The sequence below is a fragment of the Marmota marmota genome, unplaced genomic scaffold (genome assembly GCF_001458135.2).
Source record: "Marmota marmota marmota unplaced genomic scaffold, marMar, whole genome shotgun sequence".
In the NCBI taxonomy this organism is placed as follows: domain Eukaryota; kingdom Metazoa; phylum Chordata; class Mammalia; order Rodentia; family Sciuridae; genus Marmota; species Marmota marmota.
The window spans coordinates 39,735,455-39,763,384 of record NW_026000211.1 but is presented as its reverse complement, the minus strand read 5'-3'; the positions used below and the strand labels follow the sequence as shown (position 1 = coordinate 39,763,384).

Sequence of the window (27,930 nt, the reverse complement as noted above, 5' to 3'; positions counted from 1 at the left end):
TGGCTGTCTCCAAATAAGCGATGAGATGTAATGCATCCTCCAGTCCATGCACACTTCCTCTTGCAATTCGTGCATCCCTCAGTGGAAACCTTTAAACCCTAAAATCCAGGAAAAGAAAATAAATACATTATCATGGACCTGAGGGATTTTTACCTGTTGGCTGCTCTGATTGCCTGTTTAAGGCTGGATTCCGCAATAGCTCAAGAACTTATTTACACTATTAGAGAGGAATTGCCTGAAAATGTGCCCATAGGAAACATACCAAAGGATCTGAACATTTCTCACATCAATGCTGCCACAGGGACGAGTGCCAGCCTTGTCTACAGACTGGTTTCTAAAGCTGGGGATGCCCCTTTGGTGAAAGTATCCAGCAGCACTGGGGAAATTTTCACAACCTCCAATAGAATAGACAGAGAAAAACTCTGTGCTGGAGCTTCTTATGCTGAGGAAAATGAGTGCTTCTTTGAACTTGAGGTGGTGATCCTCCCCAATGACTTTTTCAGGCTGATCAAAATAAAGATAATTGTCAAGGATACCAATGATAATGCCCCCATGTTTCCATCTCCTGTCATCAATATTTCCATTCCAGAAAACACTTTGATCAACAGCCGCTTTCCAATTCCATCAGCAACAGATCCTGACACAGGCTTCAATGGTGTACAGCATTATGAATTGCTAAATGGGCAGAGTGTTTTTGGACTGGATATCGTGGAAACTCCGGAGGGAGAGAAGTGGCCACAATTGATTGTTCAGCAAAACTTGGATAGAGAACAGAAAGATACCTATGTGATGAAAATCAAAGTGGAGGATGGAGGCACTCCACAGAAATCCAGCACAGCCATACTGCAGGTCACAGTAAGTGATGTAAATGACAACAGGCCAGTGTTTAAAGAGGGTCAAGTGGAGGTGCATATTCCAGAGAATGCTCCTGTAGGTACCTCTGTAATTCAGCTCCATGCCACTGATGCAGATATAGGCAGCAATGCTGAAATCCGGTACATTTTTGGTGCCCAGGTCGCCCCTGCAACCAAAAGACTCTTTGCTTTAAATAATACTACCGGGCTGATTACAGTTCAGAGGTCTTTAGATAGAGAAGAAACAGCCATTCACAAAGTGACAGTGCTGGCTAGTGATGGCAGCTCCACTCCTGCTCGAGCAACGGTTACCATCAATGTCACTGATGTAAATGATAACCCTCCAAACATAGACCTCAGGTACATTATAAGTCCCATCAATGGCACTGTGTATTTATCTGAGAAAGATCCTGTCAATACAAAAATTGCCCTAATTACAGTTTCTGATAAGGACACAGATGTGAATGGCAAAGTGATCTGTTTTATTGAAAGAGAGGTCCCCTTTCACTTGAAGGCAGTCTATGACAACCAATATTTGTTAGAGACCTCTTCTTTGTTGGACTATGAGGGCACCAAAGAATTCAGCTTTAAAATTGTTGCCTCTGATTCTGGGAAGCCCAGTTTAAATCAGACTGCCCTGGTAAGGGTTAAGCTTGAGGATGAAAATGACAACCCACCAATTTTCAACCAGCCTGTAATTGAGCTGTCAGTTTCTGAAAACAACCGACGTGGGTTATACTTAACAACTATTAGTGCCACAGATGAAGACAGTGGGAAAAATGCAGACATTGTTTATCAGCTTGGACCGAATGCCTCCTTCTTTGATCTGGACCGAAAGACAGGAGTTTTGACAGCCTCCAGAGTCTTTGACAGAGAAGAACAAGAGCGATTCATTTTTACAGTAACTGCCAGGGACAATGGGACCCCTCCCCTCCAAAGCCAAGCGGCTGTGATAGTTACTGTTCTGGATGAGAATGACAATAGCCCCAAGTTTACTCATAATCACTTTCAATTTTTTGTGTCTGAGAATCTGCCAAAGTATAGTACTGTGGGGGTAATCACAGTGACAGATGCAGATGCTGGAGAGAATAAAGCTGTGACTCTTTCCATTCTAAATGACAATGATAATTTTGTGCTGGATCCTTATTCTGGAGTCATAAAGTCAAATGTCTCATTTGATAGAGAGCAGCAGAGTTCCTACACTTTTGATGTCAAAGCCACTGATGGAGGACAACCACCTCGTTCCTCTACTGCAAAAGTAACTATCAATGTCATGGATGTGAATGACAACAGTCCAGTTGTCATCTCTCCACCATCTAACACTTCCTTTAAGTTGGTGCCCCTCTCAGCCATCCCTGGCTCCGTGGTAGCAGAAGTTTTTGCAGTGGATATTGATACTGGAATGAATGCAGAACTTAAGTATACAATAGTGAGTGGGAACAACAAAGGCTTATTTCGGATCGATCCGGTAACAGGTAACATCACCCTAGAAGAAAAGCCGGCACCTACCGATGTGGGCTTACACCGTTTGGTGGTCAACATTAGTGATCTGGGGTACCCCAAGTCTTTGCACACACTTGTGCTTGTATTTCTTTATGTTAATGACACTGCTGGAAATGCCTCCTATATCTATGACTTGATCCGCAGGACTATGGAGACCCCACTGGACAGGAACATAGGGGATAGCAGCCAGCCCTATCAAAATGAAGACTATCTCACCATCATGATTGCCATTGTCGCAGGGGCCATGGTGGTCATTGTTGTAATTTTTGTCACTGTTCTGGTGCGCTGTCGCCATGCGTCCAGGTTCAAAGCAGCTCAGAGGAGCAAGCAAGGTGCTGAATGGATGTCCCCAAACCAGGAGAATAAACAAAACAAGAAAAAGAAAAGGAAGAAAAGAAAGTCTCCCAAGAGCTCTCTTTTGAACTTTGTTACTATCGAAGAGTCCAAACCTGATGATGCAGTTCATGAACCTATCAATGGGACAATAAGCCTGCCAGCTGAGCTTGAGGAGCAAAGTATAGGAAGATTTGACTGGGGCCCAGCACCTCCAACAACCTTCAAGCCTAACAGCCCTGACCTGGCCAAGCACTACAAATCTGCCTCTCCACAGCCTGCTTTTCATCTCAAACCAGACACTCCAGTTTCCGTGAAAAAGCACCATGTGATTCAGGAGCTCCCTTTGGACAACACCTTTGTCGGGGGTTGTGACACCCTTTCCAAACGCTCTTCCACTAGTTCAGATCACTTCAGTGCCTCAGAGTGCAGTTCCCAAGGAGGCTTCAAGACAAAGGGCCCCTTACACACCAGACAGGTAAACGAGCACTTTTACTGGTCTATAAGTACTGCATACAAGTGCCCAGTCAACCAGTATTAACGTGCCAGTGTGTCTATTGTTTTGGTCTAACTTTAGCTTAGTTACAAAGAGGGAAAAAAAACTTGACCCCTTTTCTATTCCTCTGGGGCTCAGTCAAGAATTTTTAGAACAGCTTTGAAATTTCTGAGTTCTGAGAATTATTTAACCTCCCAGTTTCCTTCAAATGGCAAAAGATGAAAAGAAGAAATTATTCCAAAATGTCCCATGATAATGTTTGCTAAAGAAGAAAACCCATCCTAATATGCCAAATTCTACTCCTGGGGTTTCCAAATTGACAGCTTCAAAATTTTCACAGTTACCTTTTGATCTAAAAAGTCACCTTCAAATCTCAAGTTTTAAATGACATTTGAAGGTCTGATGCCACTTATGTTGGAGCTGTGGTTGCTAAAGGGGTTAATTTTTTTTAGTCTCTAAACAAGATAGTTAATATTAAATGTACATCAGTTGTGAAGCACATGATTGTTGATAGATTGCAACTAAGCCATATAGGAAGTCTCCTCTGTGATTTCAAATTGTTTATTGTAATATAGTAAATTGGGTGTTTGATAGAAAGATTTTCAGTGTCCACAATGGCCAAATAAACTTTCAAAAAGGAAAAAATAAGAAAAAAGGAATGCTATCTCCCTCATATAACTGATTTATAGAGAAAAGAATGAATCCATTGTAAATACTCTCTCATCTTAGTAATGCATAAGTGATCTGTCATAACTCATTTTAAACTGTGAAATATGCCATATGAAGAGGGATTAAGAGACTGAGAAACTCATATTTCAACCAAATCCAGAATTAGTTTTTCTTAGGTCTAATAATTCCTTGCTAATAAAGATTTAAATGCAGCGCTGTCTAATTTATTTCACTGGTGCTTGTCTGTTGCCACAAAATTTGAATGTCGATGATAGCCTGTAGATGGCACTAGGGTATCATGTCGCCTTTGCTGGCCAGATGCCAATCCTGCAGTAGTAAGGAAAAAGGGGGAGGGCAAGATCAAGCTGGTAGTACAGCCAAAGAGATACCTTTTATTTAATGATAGTTGCTCTGGAGCAACTAACATTTAAGTTCATTTGCTTGCTCTTTTCGGATTAGCTCTCACCACACCAACTTTCTGGGATTTCCTAATCCAAGTTGTGTCTTTAATGATATTGGACCACCTCTGGTGATGACCCATCTGTATTGTTAAAAATCAGGAACATATGGATTTCAGAAATTCAAGTAAAACAAAATTAGTTTTCAGAATATTCTTGAGAGTCACTGATGAGACTGTGGAAAAATCAAGGGATTTTCTTTTCTAGGGGTAGGGTGGAGAAGGGTGTCTTCCTGAAACTGTTTCCCCTTTTACTATCCCTTTTTGCTTTTTGCCTGAAATGACTTTAAGGCTTCATAAGATATTTGTAAAAATGTTGACAACTGATCACACAGATGCCCCTAGATAAGCATACTGTCTATGGTTTACAAAAAAAAATCTACCTTTAAATTATTAAATATCTATAGCATTTTAGAAGTACACATATTTGGAGCTTAAAAGCACAGGATGAAATGACTTCAAATAAATAAGACATTATTGAAGTCCTAGTAGAGATTATGGGGTTATAAGTTGAAGTTGGAAGTGTGACTTATTTTCATGTTAACTTTATCAGCATTTGAAAAGAGGCTGATGTTTTAAAATTTGGAAATTGTCCTGGCTTAGTAAATATTTTTAAAGATTAATAAATAGTTTATGATGATAGTGAAATTAATTGATAGCACTAAATGGGCTTAATTAAAAAGTTGCTATTTTAAAGAAAAAAAGAAAATTATTTATTAGTTTTTATTATGAAGTTTGTTCACAATATATTTATGGTATTTTATGATTTGCATAATATCTTGAACAAGCTACTGTGATCTGAAACTTTCCATATAAAATCTGAAATTTGCTTTCCAAAGAAATGTACTAATAAGCTTTCTACAATATTTTTCTTTTCATAAATCTGATGGGTATTAGCATTGAAGGGTAAGCCAACTTTTTCTGACTTCTTTCCAATAGTTGAACTTATATATAGTGTAAAGACATAAAAGTTAAGTGCATTTCAGCAAAGCATAGAAAAGACCTTTTGTTGAGGCTTCATCAGTCCCAAAGATATTTGTTTGTATGATGTAATCTTTCAAATAGGATGTTGAGTAATTCTCTAACTGGAACCAAAGTGCACTTTAGACATTGTTTCTGACCATGCGTCACTTTGCAGTTCTCCTATAGGCATTTCAATGTTCAAATGTAGCTATAATTCACTACTTTGATAAAGAGCTACTAAAATTGCTTTGCTTACACATTTTAGAAGTTTTTATGTTGAGAAAAGTAGTGATTTGGAGAAAAGGAATATTGGGAGTAAGGAGAGAGGTAATGGGGATATACAGAGCAATATGCACAATTTTATGGAAAAGAGGCATATTTTCTATGAATAGGGGACATAAATTATATACTATCCTTTGAAAATTTGTTGTTGCTGAACTACATGATAGCTGTCTGAAGATGTTATAGTTAAGGTAAAAAAGTCAAAATACTTTTTTAGTTCCTTCACTTCAACTAGTGACATTTGTACAAAATGAGCTCCTGAATCTATACAATTTTGAAAAATGTAAATGAATCACTACAAATGGGGATTTTTAAGCTGATATATATAATCTGTGGAGATTTTTAGTTGGGTGGGCCCAATTGCTATTAACATGACACTTTTCACTAATGGTGCTAATTGATAGTGGGTAAAATGCAAGATTCTTCAGCTAAGGGTGACCAAAGATAAATAACACTAATTTTTATTGTCTATTCAGTGAAAATATAATGTCTAACTCTTCTACACCATGGGGTTGTTTGTGGGGCAGTGATTTTTGTTTGACTTTTTCCCTCTTGCTGTCCCCCCTTGTGTTGACCTGCAAAGAACATACAATTGTAAACAAGTATTTCTCATTCACTCTATCTTGCTAAGCTTTTATTTTTCTTGAATATAACAAACCCATTACTATATTTCTCATGAATTTTGAAAGTGACTTCAACATTCACAGATTGAGAGTTTGCATTTTAAAGCAAAAGATCATATCCTGATGTTTATTTATATAACAAAGCAAAGTTCATTGCTCTCAGCTTAAGAGGATGACAACATAATAAATTTCAATAGGGTTTTAAATAATAAAGTTAATTTGTATATTTGTCTAAAAGGAGAAAGGTATTGTTGATGAATATGATTTAAAAATTGATGAATATGATTTAAAAACATGATATCAGTCCTCAAATTGTAGAATATCCCACATTCACCTAGAGTACTTCTTAAAACACAAACTTTTATGCCCTATCTAGAGAGGGTATGATTGAGTACCACTGGGTCAGATCTGTAAATTTACATCACTGACAATTTTCATGGTAATATTGATGCTGCTAGTCCAGGGACCACACTTTGAGAATCTGCCTTAGCATATTAGAACAAGAAATATCAGCCAATTCCTTTTTCGTGTAATCATATCCAGTGGACCTGTTTTTGCACAGTTCAAATCTCAGCCCATTATTGACAGCCGTTTTATTGTAGCTGGAGGCCTTACAGTAAGCTGTTTATATTGCTGTTTCCCAAACCGTTGACAGCATTTGGGGAATTAATTTTCTTGGCCCCAGTGTGCTTTTTTTTCCAAGGGGTAGGGCTGGAAATAAATGAAAATGTTAACATAAAAAAAAGTGATCTATTTACATTTGACAAGTTTTTCAAATAATAATCTGTGAGAGTTTCACTAGAGTTTGGTTCTGGATAAACAGTCATATTTAATTTTCTAAATGAAATGCTCATTTTAGAGCTCAAGCATCCTGACTTTAACTTTATGTAATGTAGACTATTTGCTCATATATACGTTTGTATATAAATTGAAGAATTTGTACCTTGAAAATGTGCATGCATGCTGTACTCAAGTGTGTTTGTGTGCTTTTACCGTTGTAAAGGGAACTGCTTCAATTCCAAGCCATTTAGAGGTAGTATATTACATTTATGATTACTTTTCATTTTTGAGTAATCCACTACAATCACTATTGAAATGTTATTATCTCATGTAAAATGCACAAGGCAGTCACAAAATTGATATTTAGAACACTCAGAAAGAAAGATGCAATTGAAAGTCAAGAGAGCAAATGTTACTTTGAGACTAGTGAAAACTTCAAGACATTTTCAACTTCTACATTTTAGAGTACATACATAGTGATGGTTGAGCACCGATGACATGTCATGAAAAACTGCCCTCTAAAATGTGAATTACTTTAGCAGGGTTGTTAGTTATGATTTTTATTTCTACTTCTCTTTTGCTAAATGCCCTATGGTTATGAAGTCAGTTTTCAAACTTAGGAGGTAGAAAACATGAAGAACCATTAGATACTGATGAAGGTTTTTGAAAGGAGGATGGGTTATTCATTCAAACTGGCTATCTTTCTCTTGGATTTGTGAGACAAATATTTTATGATTATATTTTCATATTGTTTCTCCTAAAATATAAAATTCAAGACACATTTTGGCATTCATTCCTAATAACCTTATATATAATAGAAATAAAAAGTTGCCACTGTATTAAATATCAACATACCTGCTGATTTCTAAATATTTACTAACATGGAGAAAATAATTTCTGTAGTTAAAATATTCTATTCACTTATTTTCAAATTTTCTTTCTATTATAGATTTAGATACAATATACTTTAATGAGTCCCTTAGTTTCAAATGAGTCATTCTCATGGCATGACAGAACAGTCTTTGGCATCATTAAAATTATCTTACAGTGCTGGGGAGTAGCTCAATGGTACAGCAGTTGCCTAGGTATGAACAAGGCTCTGAGTTTGTAAATTTTGTACTTATAACAATATATCTATTCTTATGTTATATGCATATTATTGTGATTTAAATAGTGGCAAGCTATAATTTACCTTCTCATGATAACACAAATTAAAATAAGCAAATTAGAAAAATAGAGAATTTAGATTTAATTTCAAAACCTAAATCTAGAATCAGATTTCTTTATATCACTTGTGACTTATATTGAATGTTAAGGTTTAATTTTCATGTTGACATACACATAATAGCTGGAAATTACATCCCAAATATTAGATAAGGCTTCTTACTGCATTATTTTTCACATTACATTATTTTACACTACAATATGAAGGAAGAAAATGACACTTGTAAATCATATTTTCTTGTACGCTGTTTCCACAATTATTTTCATTATTTAAATTCTTCAATTTCTAAATATTTTTGGTTGGGGGAATTCAGAAGTTAACCGAATGCCAAAGCTAAACTACAGTGACTGTGTTGGTCCAGCTGCACCCGTCTGAGTGTTCACTGGCTTTGGGGGCCAAGTCAAATGTCTGTCTTGCTCTGTTTCAATACTTCTCAGTTTGACTTGCTGGTTTGTGTATACTTGAAAACAAAACAAAACTGAGAATCTAGTGGATTGTTTACTACTTTTACTTGAAATCCTTAGGGTAAGCTTTCTCTAAATTTAGTCTGGTGTTTGAAGAGGATCCTTATTAAAACTACAAATTAGCCTTTGCTAATGTTAGTAAATCAATTAATGTATATTTAGCTTAATTGGAAAATAATTAAGAATTATATAATGTGGAATTAAAATACTTTTGCTTTTGTGACACCCATTTTCACATTTAATATTCTTTCCAGAACTTGCACATACAAGGACCCTAAAATTTTTATCAGGCTCATTTAAATATGATTGCAATCATAGGTTAGACATTAGTGAGAATTTGCAAATGAAAACCAGGGTGAGGCTTGCTCTAAAGTTTCACAGAGGCTTAGGAATCAGACTTTATAAGTAGTAATGCTAATATCTTATGGGATTTTTAATAGACAACATCTCCAAATTTGTATCATACTAGAGAAGTAAATGCAAATGTAATATAGAAATCAAGACATAAAGAGATATACTCTGCTGTTTAAGCTTTTATCAGTTGTTATTTCAGAAAACTGTAAAATCTGTCAAACATTTCAATTAGAAAGGAATACATGCGTTTTGCCTTTGTTTGATACAAACCTATTGGACTGTCAGTCATCAGAAGCATAAAACTTGCAGGATATATTATCACGATTGGCATTTTGCTTTTGACTTATATTCATTTTTCCCTAAGCCAACATTCATTAAAATTTGAAATTCCTACCCAACTTAACTGTCCTTTTTTAATAGTAAAGAGTAATGACAGGAATAAACTGGAAAAGCAGCTATCTTTAATCTCTCTCATTCATATTTTTGTCCTTTGGACAGTTATAGCTCTTATGGATGAGAATAATGGCAAAAATCTGTAGAATTTTCTGAGCCATAACATATGATTTTAAGAAATTCAGAACTCAGAGTCATTCAGTCATTCATTCAGGATTTATTTTTATATATGTATCCCATTATTTAATGGCTTGTGAAAATATTTTCCATCGATCCTTACCAATTTGATTGATTAAAATGCCATAAGCACATATTACATTTATAAAATGATGGATTTGAGACCACCTTTTATTAAGGGTGGTGAAGATGTAAGCATGGGCAAGATCTCTGAGACATATTTGATTAAATTTTTTTTCTAGTCATTTTACTCTATACTGGTATGTCGGGGTGAAAAGAAATGAAATTTACTTTTCTCCACAGGTCTCCTCTACATACAGCTTCACCACATTAATTCATAAAGGTTTTTAATTATGTGAGCTGTTGGAAAGAATGAAAATTTTGATCAATTTTATCTTATTTTTTATAATATCTTGTGTTTAACACTCTTTTGCAGTTTATCTATCTGACCATCTCTACATTTTATTATTACACTGCTTCGCTAATAATTCAGTCTCCAGGCCTTTTTCAGTCTGTTAGCAGTTGATTAGGAAACCCTCTAATCCCTTTCAGGATATTGAGGAGCTAATGGTTTGCAGAGTATTTGGATCTTTAAGCTTCCATTGTAACCGGTATGAAGAATTGTCATTGAGCTGATATTTGCATATATCTCTCCCAGTGCTAGCTACTTTGCCTCCTTTTCTGCCCTCCTAATCTTCAGCTTTCATCCTGAGAATATTTATTTTAGTCGGAAATAAGCATGCCAGTGATAGAAATTTGGGATTCACCTCCAAATGAATGCCATCACAGACAGGGAAACTCTGGCACATTTTGCATAGATCTGTATGAACACAGTGAACCCTTCATAAGCTCTTAGATTGCAGGAAATCAGTGCTGAAAATTAAGTGGGGTTTTAAAGATTTGCAAAGTAGAGAGCTTTGTATAATGCTGGTATTGCAGGTGCCTATTAAATATGAAATAAAGGCTTTGTAATATAACTAGCTAACACATTTTCTTCCATATTAGAGTGATTTATAGCCTAGGGAATTAGTCTTGCCTATTTTCTCCAAATGCAGAAACATTGGATGCATCTGAAAGAATAAAAATCTCAAATATTTACCATAGAATGGACAAATTTGGTCCTTGATGATTCTAATTATTAAATATAAATGATGCACTCAGGCCAGTTTGTGCTTACTTGTGGTGCCTCCGATGCCCCTGATGTGGATTTCACCTCTCCTGAGAAGAAACTCTCAATTGTGCATGCAGACTCTCTCAACATAAATCAGATTAAAACCCTAGGTATCTATGAGACTGTATAACATTACTATAATGAAGAGGGCTGTGTCCTGAGTGCCTTCTACTCAGAGGAATTCTTGTTGAATCATTTCTCAAACTATTCTTTAATTCCACTTTGCTTTATTTATAAATACTGTGTATTTGTGGCTCAGCATTTCACTCCAGATGTATATATATTTCATTATATTTACCTTCATGACAGTAAATGCCTTGCAGTTCCTTAATGCTTAATGTCTTTGACTAGCCTGTTAGATGTAAATTGGTGGAAATAGCTATGCATATTTTTAAATGATTTTACAAATTCTGTATTTTTTGCCTACCACAAAAAGTATATGATCCATGTACAGCTCACAGTAGGCATAGTGGCTGGCTGAGACTCATCATAGATGATTCATTTTGAAAACAAAACAGGTTTGTTTTGTGTGTGTGTGTGTGTGTGTGTGTGTGTGCAAGATAAAAGCAATCACAACTCAACAAATGAGGGTTTTGGCTGTTTTGTTTTTACTCATTAAACAAACATCAGTACGAAGAATGGAAACACAAAAGGATTTATGAAATGAAGCTGTATCTTTTAAAGGAAGAAAAACGTCTTCTGCTGACAGTAGTTCCGTAGTAGATCTTTTCTGAGAAAAAAATACTGGTGCTTTTTTGGATTCGAAGGATGCAACCAATCTATGCCTCTGTGTGATAGCAGCTGCATGCTGAGGACTTTCAAATACACAGCCACATAGGATTCTGCAGGAAACTTTTTGTAGAAGGTGCAAGTGACAAATGGAGACAAAATAGAGTGAGTTTTGAGTTGTGAGTTGATGCCCTCCTGTGTCATATATTCATGTCATTGAACCGATTTTCACATTGGAAGTCTGGAATCACAATAGCCTTTCCTCTGTGTGTCAGCTGTGAACACACCTGGACTGGCAACTTTTCTTTGCTCCATTTCTTGTTATTCACTAGGTGGACTGTATTCACTTGTTATTTAATATTCATCTAGGTTTTTAGTTTCTCCATATATTTTTAAATGATGTAAATTATTTTTGCAGATCTATCATCTATCCATATCTATTATGTATGTTTTGCTTTAAGATATCCACAAATGGTGAAACAAAATCTACAACATGTTCTCTCTTGCTGAAAATAGGAAATTCTTTTTTTTCCCCTGACTTATGGCTTCAGATAATATGGTTTTACTTTGCTAGATTTAAAATTGAGTTTTTCTTAATAATGCCTTTTTCAAGTTAAGGAATAAAACTAGATTTAGCTTTATAGGTTAATAATATTTCAATACATTCACACCCCCATTCAAATACAAGCATAAAAGATTGAGATTTGCAGAATTTAAAGAAAATTGGTTTGTTTTTGGCCTTGAAATAAGAATAAAAATTACTTTACACTATAATAAAAACAGACACACAATCTTTAAGGCATTTTAGTGTGACATGAACTCATTTTCCTTCCTGGTCTTGACAGCAAGATCTTCTGCCAAACAGTGGCAGAAAAATATGTTTAATTCATTGATTAATTTTTAAACATAGTAATAATTAAGAAAAGGCATTTTGACACCTAAAGTCTCTATTTTAGACAATTAAATTTTGCTTTAGCTAAGGGTTATTGACTTCTGGATGATACTGGGAGCAACACTCCTCAGGGTTTAAACTATTCCTGTAGGACCATCTGTTATTGGCAGAGCTGTGCATCCTCTCCAGCTGATGCAGGGTCAACCCAAGAAAATAGTCAGGATTATTCAAAACACAGTCATGGATCCTGATGCTCTTAAATCTCCAGTGGAAGTCAGACAAACCAAATATTGGTATATTATTACCTATATCATAATAATTAAGGAGAATATAAGAAAGTCTCTCAAAATAAGAGACCATGTCTTACTCAATTATTTCTAACAGTGAACCTGCAATAGTGCTGAGAATTGTGAACTTAGAGACATTTGGTAAGTGTTGATCTAACTTGGGAGACCTGCTGATGTTGGAAGTACACTTTGTGTATGTACAATATTTTCAACTAAATTATTCCAACACCATATAAAGAAGAGATTGTCATTTTTATTCACCCTACAATTCTCTATCACTTCCAGACATCTGTGGTTTCCATTTTTCTCCCTCACTTCTTACACACCATTATGTCTGCCAATCATACAATGTTTTCATTTATGTATTTTAGAATATAATCAGAAGTGGAATGGTGAGTTAAATAAAAGTGGTTCAGCCTCCTTCTCTTTCAAGCCTCCTCATCCAAAAAATTTATTTAAACCTATGAAGACTTTAATTACTGTCTACTTCTAAATAATTATGATAAATAGGTTTGCTTAGATACCTGTTTGATAGAAATACATGTTATCGGAAGAAATAAGTAGTATTACAGTGACATCCCCTTAATAGAATGTTCAGCTATTCACATAGTACACTAGAATCCAGTATAAATTCTATAAAAAGAAGCAAAATAATAATGGAATAATGATTAATGCAGTGTCTAGCTACTATGTTAAATTTAGAAAGATAAATTTGGTGTCTAATAGATCTATAGAATAGTTTCATATTCTCAAGACTCAAATGTGCCTTTGAGATTATGTAGCCTATTTAATTTTTTTTCTACCTGAAGAAACAGACTATGAGAAATAGTTTGATTTATGGAGTAAGAAAAATGATGTGGTGAACTACTACATAGAAACTGTGTAGTATCGGTTACATCATTTAAATGTACCGGGCCTTGATTTCCTTGTCTATATAATGAATGTAGTCATGCCTAATCCAAAAAGTTGTCCTGAGATTAAGTGATTGAGTTTATTAGTTTTTCCATCCTTTTGTTAAGGGGTCTCCCTTCACCACTGAGAGGAGTGCCCATGTTCACTTACTTAATAAATGCCCTCTTAGTTTTGTTTTTTATGGTTTTCTTGGATCTGAGTTTCATTATCTTTTTTATAGGTAAATCATCAATGTTGACCTGTTTTTCATTTAAACCACTATCTGATCTTTGGTTATTTAAGAGTTCTGAAACAGCATCCGAACAAAGCATATGAGATGTTTCATTTTGGTCTCAGTTCCTAATGTTTTACATTGGCATTATTGCTTCATCTGAAAGTAGTTTACCTATTTCATTTGCATGTTGTGTTTTAAAATTATTCTCTTCCTTTCAGTATTTGTTATTAATTTAGCTCTTTGTCAGTTACGCATAGGAGCTCCACCCGTCTGGGGATTTTCACCTTATACATCACTCCCATTACAAAACAACATATAAGAGAGTGAATCTGTTTCACAGTCAGTACTTAACACAGCTGGAGTCATTTGAAACCTGCTGGTTCTTGCTTCCAATTATTCCATAGACTAGAAAGCATCCCTGTTGAAGTAATGGCATCCATGGTGTAATCAAACTAGTCAAAATGCCCTGGAGTATATGAATCATATTTCTGGGATTTGCTAAATTGATGCCAGAGGCATAATAACCAACAGTTTTTACTATGTTTTTCTTATTTTACAATGATATGCATTTAGTTATAAGCAAGTTTTTATTGTCTGAATATATAAATTTATAATGCTTGAGTAATATATGGGTGACATAATAATATCAATGACACCCAACAAATTAAAAAGTAATGCAGTATGTTTGTCTCTGAAAAGTACATTATATATATATATATATATATATCCTGAGCCAAAATCCTCTACTTTTTTTTCTTAAAAAAACTAACCCTACAGGGGCAGGGGTAGTAGAAGTCATCAAGATAAATTTTCTAATTTGAATTTGAAGCAAATATAATAGAGATTTGTAACTAATTCAATTAACATTATCAACTAAGAACTAGAGGTAGTCACATTTCAGGTGGCTTCATTGTGATTTAGAAAGCAGATATTAAAATTTTAACTTCTTATTGGACTTTTCCTACCCTCTTAGTGCATCTGAATTGATTTTAGATTGTGGTTTTGTTTGAATTCTAGTTTTGTGAAGGATAATGCCTCAGTTATAAGGAGGGACTTAAAAAAAATAGACAACAACACTTATTATTTGTGCTTGGAAAAGTTTAATCAGCAGATAAAACATGGCAAATTGGTACCACTTTCTTTAGGCTTCTTGTTTTACACTAAGATGTGATTTCCCTTTTTATAGTGTTAGGATACTAAGATGTGGTTTCCCATTTTATAATGTCAAAGTATGTGCAAAGTGTGGAATATTCTCTTGGTGGCCAGAACTCATGGAGTTATTTAAGGTCTATAGCATGCTATATAGAGTAGATGTTCAATGAATTCTACCTAATTCTACCATGTGGGCAAACATGGAGGTAATCATGCAAAATTATACTCTTCAAAATACTGTAATAGTAAAAATTGGGCTTTATCGATTTGTTTTGAAATATATAGCATTCTCCTGATATCAAGTGCTATATATGTATATACATGCTTTATATAGTGAAATGTACCTTAAGATGATCCTATTTGTGTTGTCCATATTGGTATCTTTTATTAGCTTTTACAAAGGACAGTTCCAGGCCATGTTATGTAAATTACAGTTCAGATAATGACTAAACACTCTATGAATAAAATGATATTTCCTGCAGTGTACCTCGCCCATCTTCCTCTATGTTAACAGGGTTCAGTTGGTTTTCTCATTTAGCAATGTGAAGATTTTTTTTGACTGCCGAACACTTACTTGGATATATATCTGACAACTAGACAATATCAAAACTTACCACTAGACTACTAGAAAACATATTTTCCTTGCTATTAAAATTATTACAGAATTATGTCCTATAGTTTAAAATTTGTATTTTTTAAAATTATATGACATATAACTATGACATTTTCTGCTGCCAAAGGCCTGTCATATGATCAATCCACTGATATATACAGAAATTTGTTCTTTTTATTTTTTATTCATTCTCTTACTCAACACAAAACTAACAAGTGACTGTTGTTATCCAAGAATAGTGTAAGACAACAGGAAGTTTTAGAAAATTAATTACATTGTCTTTGCTTTTCCAGTGAATTTTAAGCACACTAGCTTTTTTTTCTTAGAATTTCCCTATTAAAAATGAGTGTTCTCTCCGTTTTGAATTGATGTCATCATTTCCCTGAAATATATTTTTTTAAAGTCGCTCTCTCTCTCTTTTTTTGACTGCTCTTGGTGACTTGATCTTTCAATGAGATAATAAAATTCTAAGATCTATTACTCTAATTATAAGAATGCCAGGCTTAAATTTATTCTCTAGTTAATTTAAAGAGAAATGTACTTTTTCATCCTTAAAAATCATAGTCCTCCTATAAGCAGAGGTGTTAATAAAATATAGTTGCAAGTAAAACTTCATTTCCTGAACTACCCGAGATTATCCTGTTTAGTGTATTAAAAATTACATGGAAAACATGGCATACATTGATAATGTTGAGTAATAACCTGAGTCAAAATATACAGGGATTCCAGAAATGAAGTTCCAAAATTGAAGAGGGTTCAATTTTGAATGGGATATGTGAGTCATTATATTCTGAGAAAGAACATTTCAGCCTTCACCCTTTGAAAAGGTGTAAGTCAAACATAGAAATGGAACATAGATGTTAAACTCTGACTGGAATAAATGTTTGGTTTAATTGGCTTTTGCATCCAGATGGTCACGATTTTGGCAAGTCCATTTTCTTATGAATATTTATCACAGTATTTTAGGGAATCAATACATTGACATAAACATTGAAGATAGAGACCTTTGTGTGTGTGTGTGTGTATATATATATATATATATATATATATATATATATATATATATACACACAGACACACACACACACACAAACACACACACACACACATTTTTTTTTTTTAAATTGAGATACTTGTACTTGGAAAATTAGCTTTTATTTTATAGTAGAAGAAAGTGTCACAACAGAGATCTACATTTCAGGCAAGATAAGCTGTTATTTTAACTCATTCATTTCTAAAATACTAATTTACATATGGATGAATATTTATAAAAGCAGGTTATTCCAAAATTTCAGTATCATTTTTGACAAAGTGTTTGTTTTTTTAAAAATGATACATATAATGCTTCACCTGCACATTCTTTTGCAAACATATTTTAAAAGAAAAACCTTTACTGCCAGAAAGTGTACTATTTTAATTGCAATTAGACTTGTGTGATAACCATCAAGCTGGTGCCTAACTCTAAAAGGATTTTTCCAACTGTTCTGTGGCTTCTTAAGCAACTATCACCAAGTAATTACAATAATTAAATGAGCTACAAGATTGAAACCTTCTAAAATATGTAGACTTCAGGAATAAAATGTGAAATAACACTTGCTCATTAAATATACTAATAAAAATATAATGTAATTTTTGGAAATAAAAAAATCATTGATACAAGCATTCATTTAAATACATGTAGTTCACATTTCAATCATATAAAAGTATAGACAATTTGGTAAACTAATTTAGAACCAAGCAACAGTTAGAGTAACCTTAGTATCAAAGACATCGTTAAGTAGAATTTGTCATGGAACTTACTTGAGTATTGCCCTGTCTGTAGTAACCAATTTCTATAGATAACTACAAATATAGCAATCATACCATTACTCAGTGAGTCATTTTGATGGATTAACAGTTTCAGTTACTTGTTTATTAAGTTTTCATAAGTGACTATGCATTGTATACCAGAGAAAATAAACCAATAGTGGTTATTAAAATGAATATTTACATAGGCATGTTTTCATTTGAGGCTACAATAATATCTATTCAAAACTGTTTATACTTTTCAAAATTTCATTTAACATCTTGAGAATTTAGTTTTGTCCTCTGAAAATTAGATAATTGGAATCAGAAATTTTTCCATTTCTATTATTAAAAATTGAACTACAGCTTTTATGAATCACTTAGGGAAACATCACTCTTTGGCAGGTTTCCTCTTACCACCCAGCATCCATCTGGTCTACTTCTTTCTATCATCAGTTGATATATGTTCAAACAGTTCAAATCAATGTTAACATTGGCTTAAGAAAATCAGTGTCAAACTAAGTCACATGGTTCAGTGTCTCTTGTGTCTCTTGACAGTTGCAGGATCTCCACTGTTTATCACTCTCTGAGATTCACTTTGATAACAGAGCATTGTCCTTTTGTTGTTGTTGTTTTATTTTTTGAACCCAGATGTGCTTTACCTCTAAGTTTCATCACAGCTCTTTTTATTTTTTTATTTGGAGACAGGGTTTCTCTGAGTTGCTTAGGGCCTTCCTAACTTGTGGAGGCTGGTCTCAAACTTTTAATCTTCTTACCTCACATCTCCCAATCCCTGGGATAACAGGCATGCACCACCACACCTACCTAAAGTTTTATTTTTATATTCTTTGAGATCTCTGCTTAATTTCCTAAACTAGAAAATCATACTTTTCTCCTAAATAAGAAAATCACAAAACTGTAAATTCTCAAGCAGATTATTGGTATTTACAGTTTAATTGAAATTATCAACTTAAAATAAGTACATAAATGTCAATTTAAATAAGGGAAATTACTATTATTGTGTTTAATTTTCTGTAGTAAGGTATTAAGGTGAATTTAGTAGTTCAACACATAGTTTTGAGAAAATGTATAAATATAATAAAAATATGCAAAACTGATAATTTTGACTGATATTATCAACAATTAGGATAAGTCTTAGCAGAGCTAGTTAAACCAAATAATTCTCATTTAGGCAGTCTGTTCATTCTAGAAAAATAGAGTAAAATCATAGAAATAATCTGAATAATCAGAATTGCCAGTCTATTGCTGAAGGAAAATCAAATTTAGGATTCAGAGAACAGAATTGCAGGTTAGCTGAAAATAGTTCCCAAATATACTACCTGCATGTCTAACAAATAAAATTGGGTTGCATGGACATAAGTTAAAATTGTGTTTTGCCATATAGAAGAACCTATATATTCTTTTCAGAATAATGCAGAAACGTGGAGCCACAGACAGCTCTGAAACCTGCACAGCACCAGAGGCATCTCTCCTGCTGTAATATCCCAATTACTGAGGAATCTCTCCAATTATTTGAAATTATCACAACCAACTGCATTGTGCTGCTGCTTCTTAAAAAACTTTGGGAAAGCCAAACCCTTTTATTGATGTTGATAAATATATAGTAGATTATTTTACACTGTGGGTGAATGGAATTCAGAGTCATTTTATGCATTTGGGAAGTTCACATTGGCAGAGGAGCTATAGTTCCAGAAATGCCAAATTTTGGCAGCAGTCACTTTTTTGTTTATCTTATTAAGTAGCCTCTTCTAGTGCTCATACACTGAATTTTCAGCATCAAATACGCCTTCCTTAAAATGTTCTAGACACTTCTATTTTTAAGAGGGAGTATAATTATAGTTGGGCAAACAAATCATACAAAGAACATAAATTCAGGAAAAAAAAGTTTCCCTTCATATGCTGTAGTCCTTCAAGTATGCCAAAATATATCTCAAATATGTCATGCAAAAGTGGGGCATTTTGAATAATGCTTTCTTTAGTTTTAAGACTCTAGTACCTGGATCATTCAGTTCTGCTCTTATAATGCATCATGTTGGCTTTCAAGACAAAACAGTGAATTACAGTGTTTTTCATATTAAGACATTGTGTGGTTCCCTATTGGAGAAGCAGATCTGTATAGTCAAGAATAAAGGTGGGGAAAATATATAAAATTCATAAAATCTAAAGGTTCATTGAAAGTAACATTTAAATAAAGTTGGTTTAGAAGTGACATAAATATTTTTTTGTCTTTGACAACCAATTTCACCACAAAATAAGAGATATTTCAATATCAGCATCACACCCAATGACAGTAAACGTGGTGCTGTTGTAAATACATCTCTACCCCTTGCTTCTTTCTATGCACATTCTTCCAACTGCTCACATCAAAGATCTGTGTCCCCACAATTAGTGACAGCTTCAATAGTAATAGCCCCTGTATGCTTTTCTTTTCTCACATTCAAAAAGGACAATTGTTTATCATTTCTGGTGACTATAGTAAATATGTTTATAGTTACAAAGAAAATTCGAGAAAACTTCTTTGTAGTATCAAATGATTTAATCAGTGCCTGCATAAACCTAATTGTTTCTTAATCAAGTACTCGAGATTATCTAATTTGAGGGCCAGATTGTCCATTTATTATGCAGATTTTGTCCATACATGCAAAAGTGATATAAATAATATCAAGGCTAAATTAAATATTATAATATCAATTAAATTATATATGTGCATATATACACATATATATTATTGGAGAATAACCATATGCTCCATAGACATGTGATGCTTTTTAAATATTTGTTCCATGAATATATGCTCATTAGAAGGCTACTAAAAATAAAATCCAAAAATACTTGAATAGTACTAATACATAAGATAGCCAATTATAAGGAATATACAACAAAAATATAAAAGAAAAAAATAGAGTTTTGTCAATAAAATGCCCCAGGATTTTTGCATAAGACATAATTTATCTGTTTGTAGTCGTAATTGATTGAATGAAATATAAGCAGTCTCTGGCAAGGTGAGAAGCTGGTCAGGTCAAGATTTAAAACCTGTAAGTTCATGGAACATTTGTCAAGTAAGCCTCTCTGGGAACAATGCAGCAAATCACAGCTATTTGATCAATCAAGTCAGTTCTCTATTGTAAAAGTACAAAGAGATGTCGTCACTGGAATCTGATTTGGAATTGGATGCTTGTAGATTAATGAATTTCTATAGACTCTGCCTTCCAATGTTTTGCCTGGAAAAGAAGTAAATTCATTAGGAATTTGGATAGAAGCAACATCAGAAAACCGTGATAAAGCTAGAGTAGTGTTCATATGAGAAGGAGCTAACCTTAAAAAGAATAAACTTGTTGATGCTATGTTATTGAAATGAAAACTAATTATTTAGTACTTTAACATGATTAGTCATTATTACTAAAAATTTGAACATACTTTTAAATACATGTAAAAAAGTAACAGGCCAAAATAATCTATAATAATTTCAACAAAATAACAAATCATTTCTTAGGAGAAATGGAAGATATTTTGGGCTCTGTAAAAATATTCACTTTGGCACCATTATCTCTTTATTTCTAGAAACTCCATTTATAATGCTATGAAACTAGGTTTCCAACACCAGATAATAATAGCTGATGTTTACTTAGTGTTCACTATGTACATAGTATTATTCTTTGCACTTTACATGTGTTAAATCATTAAATAGGACCACCTACTTTAAGACAGGTATTATTATTATTATTTTCCCTATTTTAGGTTTCAGGTTACAGCTTCATGATGAAGGGAAGACTGTGAAATTCCAGCTTTAGTGGTCTGATGCCAGAGACATGTCTCTTAGCTCCTAAGCTATATCGCCTCTATCATTAAACTTTTTTGGTTTTTATACTGTGGGTTGAATCCAGGGATGCTTTCCCACTGAGCTACATCACTTGCCCTTCTTATTTTTATTTTGAGACAGGGTCTCTCTAAGTTTTTGAGGCTGGCCTCAAACTTATTATTCTCCCACTTCAGCCTCCAGAGTTGCTGGGATTATAGGTATGCACTACATGTCTGGCTTTTACTTTTATTTAAAAAATAAAATTGTGGTACAGCAGCAAAAGTCAGTTGTGCCACAAATAATTTATTTGTTGAAAGGGTAAAATTGGATAGCTGAAGTCTATTTTTATTTTCACTACTTCAGTGTATAAAATTTGTACACATGGCATGATGATACAACTACACCTGAGGCATTAGGAAATTCTTCACAGTTTACAATGAGCATTCATAGACACTAGTAAGAGGAGTAACTGGCATTTGTATCTTTTAGGCAGTGGGATTTTAGATATTTTCCCCAAACAATAGATTTTAGCAATGAATTTAAAGTAATTTTCTTCTCTCAAAATAGAACAGTTTGTGATTATTTTTATTTTAAACTACTCTTTGTATCAGAGAAGAAATCTAGAAGAGTAGGAGATCAAACTTCAATAACAAGTAGATCTCACTTCTGTACTAGACTAGGATGATGCTTTCTAGTTTTTTTTTTTCTTTTCAACCTTTATTCTAGCCCCTGTTCCTGAATTGTTCAGAAACACCAACCACCATCCACCTCTGTACAAACTTGCCAGCAAAGATCAACATGGGCCTTCCCCCAGCTTATCTGTCCTGCATGGGAAAGCACATCTTTATGTCTATTTATAAACATGCATATAATAAAAAACTTTATTGTTATTTATAAAATTTGAATGATTGTCCTAGAGTAGGTTTTCCTCTCTTATCACCCACAAACACAAAAATTATTCAGCTATTTTATACAGTTCCCCAAATGTATCATATTACTGACTACTTTATACTTTCCTTACTAAAACTCTTTCAACAATTCATGATAAATATTTGTCAGCCATGTGTTCAACTTTCAGTATCCCTCTTATGCCTGATAATGGAAGAGAACCATTTTAGTATAGTAAAATTAAATTTGTTTATCATGGATTATCACAATTAATGCATTTTAATAAAACGTCCAGGTGAGAATGTTACAGTTTTAAACTGAGGTGAAATTGAAGGCAAAAATGAAATAATTGAGAGTTATAGATGAACAGCTTTCCCTATTCCAAATTTGGCAAAGGTAATTGATTCTTGAAATTACAGTATGTTTACCTTTTATCCATTGTATATACTTTTGGATCATGGAATCACTTTCGTGCATGTTTTTATTATTTAGAACATAAATGAACATAAATTCTGTCACATTCCTAGAAAACAAAATTAGATCTTCCTGTTTAAAGAAGAATTTCTTAATATAAGATGAGCAGACTTATTTGTAACTCCAAAGACCTATAGTTTTGAAATTCACATTACTTACATTTTGATTGTGATGACTCAGTTTTCTCAAAAGCTTGGTTTGAGATCTATTTGGAGGCTTGATGACTCTTGCTGATAAACATTAATAGAAAAATTTCATTAGTCTATTTAAAGAGCAGTACTGAACATGTTAATTGAAGTTAGAGTTGATATTGTTAGACCATAAGATGTTGGACATACTTTCTATTGTCTGTTGATACAGGAAAGGGAAATTCACGTATTAATTTGTTAATAAACTAGAGTTTCAGGGTTTTCTTTGTTTAAATTAGTAAGGTAAAATATTAGAAAGGCATTATTTTTAGATATAAACTGGATAATGCAGGAATATTTGCTTGGTACTTAGTGATAAATTTCAATGTGAGGAAGAGTTTTTTTTTTTTTCCATTTGTTTCAAGTCATGTGTAAGAGAAGTATTGTTCCATATTTTTGTAATGGAACTCATGTTTTGTCAGACAAAACATAAAAACAAACACCCAAGTAATCTCATTTTAGCAAATTTTGGTGGAAGTATATACAGCTGTTTTGGTTTCACTATAGGTTATAGTCTTCTGGTACAACTCGTAGTTTGGGTGTGGAAATCTAAACTCTGTCATATGCACATGAATACAGTAACCTAATATGATATGTTGATTCAGCTTTCTATATTGCTTAAAATATTGTTGGAGTTGTCCTTTATCTAGGGGCTAAATATATAAGGCTTTGTGCAGAAATAGATTAATTTTGCATTGACATTCTGGATGTTGGTGATAATTTGTAGTGACATTATGCCTATTGGTTATGATTGTGACAGACAGGCAGACTTGATCCAAATGGACATTCCAAGAGCCAAATTTAATAGTCTTAGCATTGAAAATTCCTGCCTTAAGGAAAGCAAAAGCTTTTCAACATATATATTGTCTTTTACTTCCATAATCATGGATTAATACACATCAATTCTAGGCAGTTGAGCAATGACATGGTAGGATTAATGCACCGGACAATATTTTGCAAATGTAGTAAAAATTCTGTAGTGTTTTTCTATAGTGATGTGGTAGACAATGTAAATGGCACCAGCTCCTGACCTTCATAGACTCAGAATTGCAAGAGCATAGATTAAAAAAAAAAAAGTGGAAAAGAATTGTGTAACTAATGCTCACATAATATTTCTCATCAAATACATTAATACTTTTTCATAAATATCAGGAATTGGTTTAACTGACTGACCCAATATTGTACAGTGTAAAATTCTACCCATTTAATTTTAATCACTTTTATTTCTTAAAAAAGTTATTTATAGAGAGCTGGGCACATTAGCCCATTAACACTGTAATCCCAGCTATTGGGTATGCCTAGGTAGGAGGATTGCACACTAAGAGACCAATCTGAGCAATTTAGCAAGACCCTTGTCTCAAAATTAAAAAAAAAAAAACAAAATTAAAAGGGCTGGTGATGTAGCTCAGTGGTAGAGAGCCCTGGATTCAATACCTGTACCACAAAACAAAATGGAATGCTTAGTTCATGGCCACAATTGGGAAATTAGATTAGATGGAAAAATGAATATACACAAAATATCTCATATAATCATTTATATTTTGCTTTATGAAATGTTCTTGAAAAGATTATTTTATGCCATTCTAAAATTTTAATAAAAATATTTTATCTTTAATATATAGAAGGCTTCACAATTCCCAATTTTAGTTTGTTTCTTTGTTTTTGTTTTTCAAACTAAGCAGCTTGTCTATCATATTTAGAATTATGGCACTATTTTCTACTACCAAAGCTGTGTATATTTTTTCACATATTTTGAAAACTTAGTAATTACATTGCAAATAAATTTTCCTTTGTTTTGTTTTGGGTGGGAGGTATCATACTCAAGCAAATGCTGTACCACTGAGCCACATTCCCAGCCCTGCACATATTTTCATATAGGTTTCTGATGGGAGTACTATTCTTTAGGTTTTTGAAAATGTGATTTGGGGTTTTCGTTTTTGGAAAGGTCTTTTAAGTATAGCATGTAGACCTCTTTTCCTTAAATGCATGAATTCTGTTTTTTAATCACAAAATGTATTTGAATGCTGTGCAAGGATTAGAAATAGTGAACTATAGCAATAACAGAATAACTTTTTGTATCAGTTTTATAGTCCCATATCACTTAGGGAATGACATTCTTAATAATTCCTAGTATTTTTAAAGGTTGCTCTCTAAGTTACCTCTTGAAATAGTAATTCTAAAGCTAAAGGGATCAGTACTATGCCAAATTTAATTATTTGACAAAGAGATGAATAACAACTGTGTTAATCATGCTACATCTTGGGCAATTGTGAAAGATTTTCTTGAATTATAAAATCTACTAACAATGGTGATGGAGTTCTAAATGCAGATAGTAAAATGATTAGCTTTAAGTTTTTAATAATTTTTCTACCAAATTTAGAAATATTTGTAGCTTGTAAAACCCTTTTATTTAACTTCCATAAATCAAGGAATTAAAGGATACTTGAGAATTTTTATTAGTTTCTAACATTATGAGAGTGGTAAAACCACTGATACATCTTATTTAGTTGGAATATGTACATATGTTTTGGTTAAATGAATCATTGTTTTACTACTCTCAGCAACTTAATGTATAGTATTGAGAAAACATAGCAACTTGTTAATTAACCCCTGTTACCCCTGTTAATTTTACAGGACAAAAAATAAGATACTCTTTGTCAATCACATAGTTACTTGAAATATATTTAATCCTTTTATTACCCTGGAAATATGCCCCCTCAACACACACACATTCATACACACACTCACACACACAATGCAAATGTGAACAAAAGGAACTAAGAAGTGAGTACATTCCTTCTTCCCATAAACAGAAGGTTAATAGCTCTGACATCATTTATCTCTGACTGAGAATAAAGTTGCCATGGTAAGTAAGGCAAAGGTCATGCTTTACAGGTTTATGCCAAACTAAAAATAGATTCATGTGTACCCTCCATAGAGGCTCCCTAATGTCAATTGACTTCTTGCAGAAAGTGTACATGCTTTCTATTCTGACAAATCAAAAGGTAATTTAGTGAGTTTTAGAGATTAACTGGGCGCTTGACATGTGGCACTATTCCATTCAAAGAATGAGTGTTTGGTAGTGGAGAGATTTAGGATAAGTTAACTTGTCTTGCTTGATTTTAGGTATAGTAATATCCTAGTAATCTAAAAGTGTAAACATGCAACTTCAGTTTACTTACAGTAGATTTCCCATACTGTTTTTGTGGTCCAGATGTAAAAAATGACAATTATAACAGTATTCACCTGGTCATTCTACAATGGTGTTCTGATATTGCCCAGCATTTTTTTGTAGAGATAGCCTTCTAACTATTGTCCATTAATTAAATGCAAAGTATATCTTTTTACTCATTATTCCTTAAGTAACTTTTAGAGAATGAACATAAAGTGAGCCCTCTCCCCTCATCACCACCCCAAGATAGATTTGTATGTTTATTTCTTTTTCCTTTCTCTTTCATTTATGTAAAGAATCCTATAGAAAATAAAATAATTGTTTTCAAGTTAAAACGAAAAAAACATTTTTATATTTAATTGAATTTCTGAAAAACAGCCACATTTTATATACCCCAAATAAATTGTCATGTGTAACAATATGCTAAAATGCATTAAACATGGCTAAAAAGTCGCTTAGTGTACTATACAATATGAATAATAAATGTAAGACACTTGACATCACATTTTCCTATAATACTATTAGTCTATAAGTAGCATTTACAATACAGTATATTCTATTGCTAATTTATGAAATGAATTCTCGAAATTGTGTAGTGAGTCTCTACACAAAGCATTATTATCAAAGAGTTATAGGGGGAATTTCCCAATTAAAACTGATAATTAAAGGTATTATTTAAATTCATTATATTGCAGAGTAGAGAAGAAACTCCATGTAATAAAATGTTTCTATTTTGATTCACGTAAGTTTATATTACACAAAACAAATTGAACTCAAGAATTAAGTGATACACTTTAGAAAATTAAAAATAGCCAAAGTAATGTTGAAATGTGTTATATGGACAATTTATCAATAAAAATTATTACTGTTATTAATTAGTATAATTCTTTCATCCCTGTGATAGTAATTTAAGTTGAATGGGTATTTAGTAAATATAGGGATGCATCTTAATATCTATATTTGCTGAAAAGTGTTAAACACACAATTAAAGCCTATCCTCATTAAAATGGACTTCTGTACACTATAATTTGAATTAAATAATGAATATATAAATTATTATGAAAGTTGTATATCAAAATGTATAATGTTCCGTTTTTGGCTATATTTTGTAAAACATTTTGGTGTTACCAGTATGACTCTCATATATGTCAAATCAACTATTCTACTATTTATTTAAACAGATATATACCTAATGTATTTAGAACTTATTGCACTCATATAATTGTATATATTGTGGCTTCAAAAGTCTGTACTTATTCTTGCTTTAAAAAAGTAGTATGTGCATTTTTCAAATTTATTTTTAATTAATTATATTAAGGATAACATCCTTTACTAAATGTACTTTAAAATTCACAATAAAGTTTCAGAAATTGTTTTGTACAATGTTGAGACTTTGTGTTGAATTTGTTTGTGAACTTTTTTTTGAAATTGTGCTCTGGTCTTCTAATAAGGAAACCCTTATCTTAATCTGCTTGATAAAGTGATGAGTTGAAACATATGGTTTGGTAAATAACTATCTTATTTCATTGGGAGGATGTTTTCCTAAGTGACGAATTCTTACACATGTGGAACCTCAGCTAAAAAACACCAACTGGGCTGTCCACCCCCTAAATCCCTAGTTATTCATATGTCCACTTTTCAGCATTGGACTGTAAAGGAATTTGCACTTTTACTGAATGTTTTGTTAGACTGCAGAGAAATACTTATACAAAGGTAATATGGAAAAATATATTCATGTCCATTAAACCCATTAATGCTTAATTTACAGAAGTTAAACATATATTTAAGAACAAAACATATGTGTGAAATGCCACTGAGAAATATAAAACTAGACTCTCAAATATAGTAAATATAAATATAAATTTTTGATTCAGGTTAGTTCATTAAAGGATAGACTCACTTATTTTTTTAAGAAAATTCAAATTTATGGTTTGTGAAAACATCATGAACCATTAGGAATCACCAAAACATTTAATGTCATCCTATGAACCCTGTTGAGATAGAACTGACTGTTACAACAGATAAACACCTTTACCTCTGTACTGCTGTGTAGGGGAGTA

The 27,930-nt window shown here is 33.0% G+C and overlaps 1 protein-coding gene across 10 annotated transcripts in view; it reads left to right on the top strand.

Moving 5' to 3' along the window:
- The window catches only part of Pcdh9 (protocadherin 9), an 854,885-nt gene continuing 826,955 nt past the window's right edge, over positions 1-27,930 (top strand). For 9 of the 10 annotated variants that reach the window (XR_007343326.1, XM_048791776.1, XM_048791773.1 and 6 more), the window contains exon 1: positions 1-3,168. Coding sequence is in view for 8 of the 10 variants with exons in the window: in XM_048791776.1 (XP_048647733.1) it covers positions 133-3,168 (3,036 nt within the window). In the remaining 2 variants the exon portion in view is untranslated. Of the gene's footprint in view, positions 23,790-27,930 lie in introns of all 10 variants that reach the window. The other variant, XR_007343327.1, reaches the window with a different exon arrangement.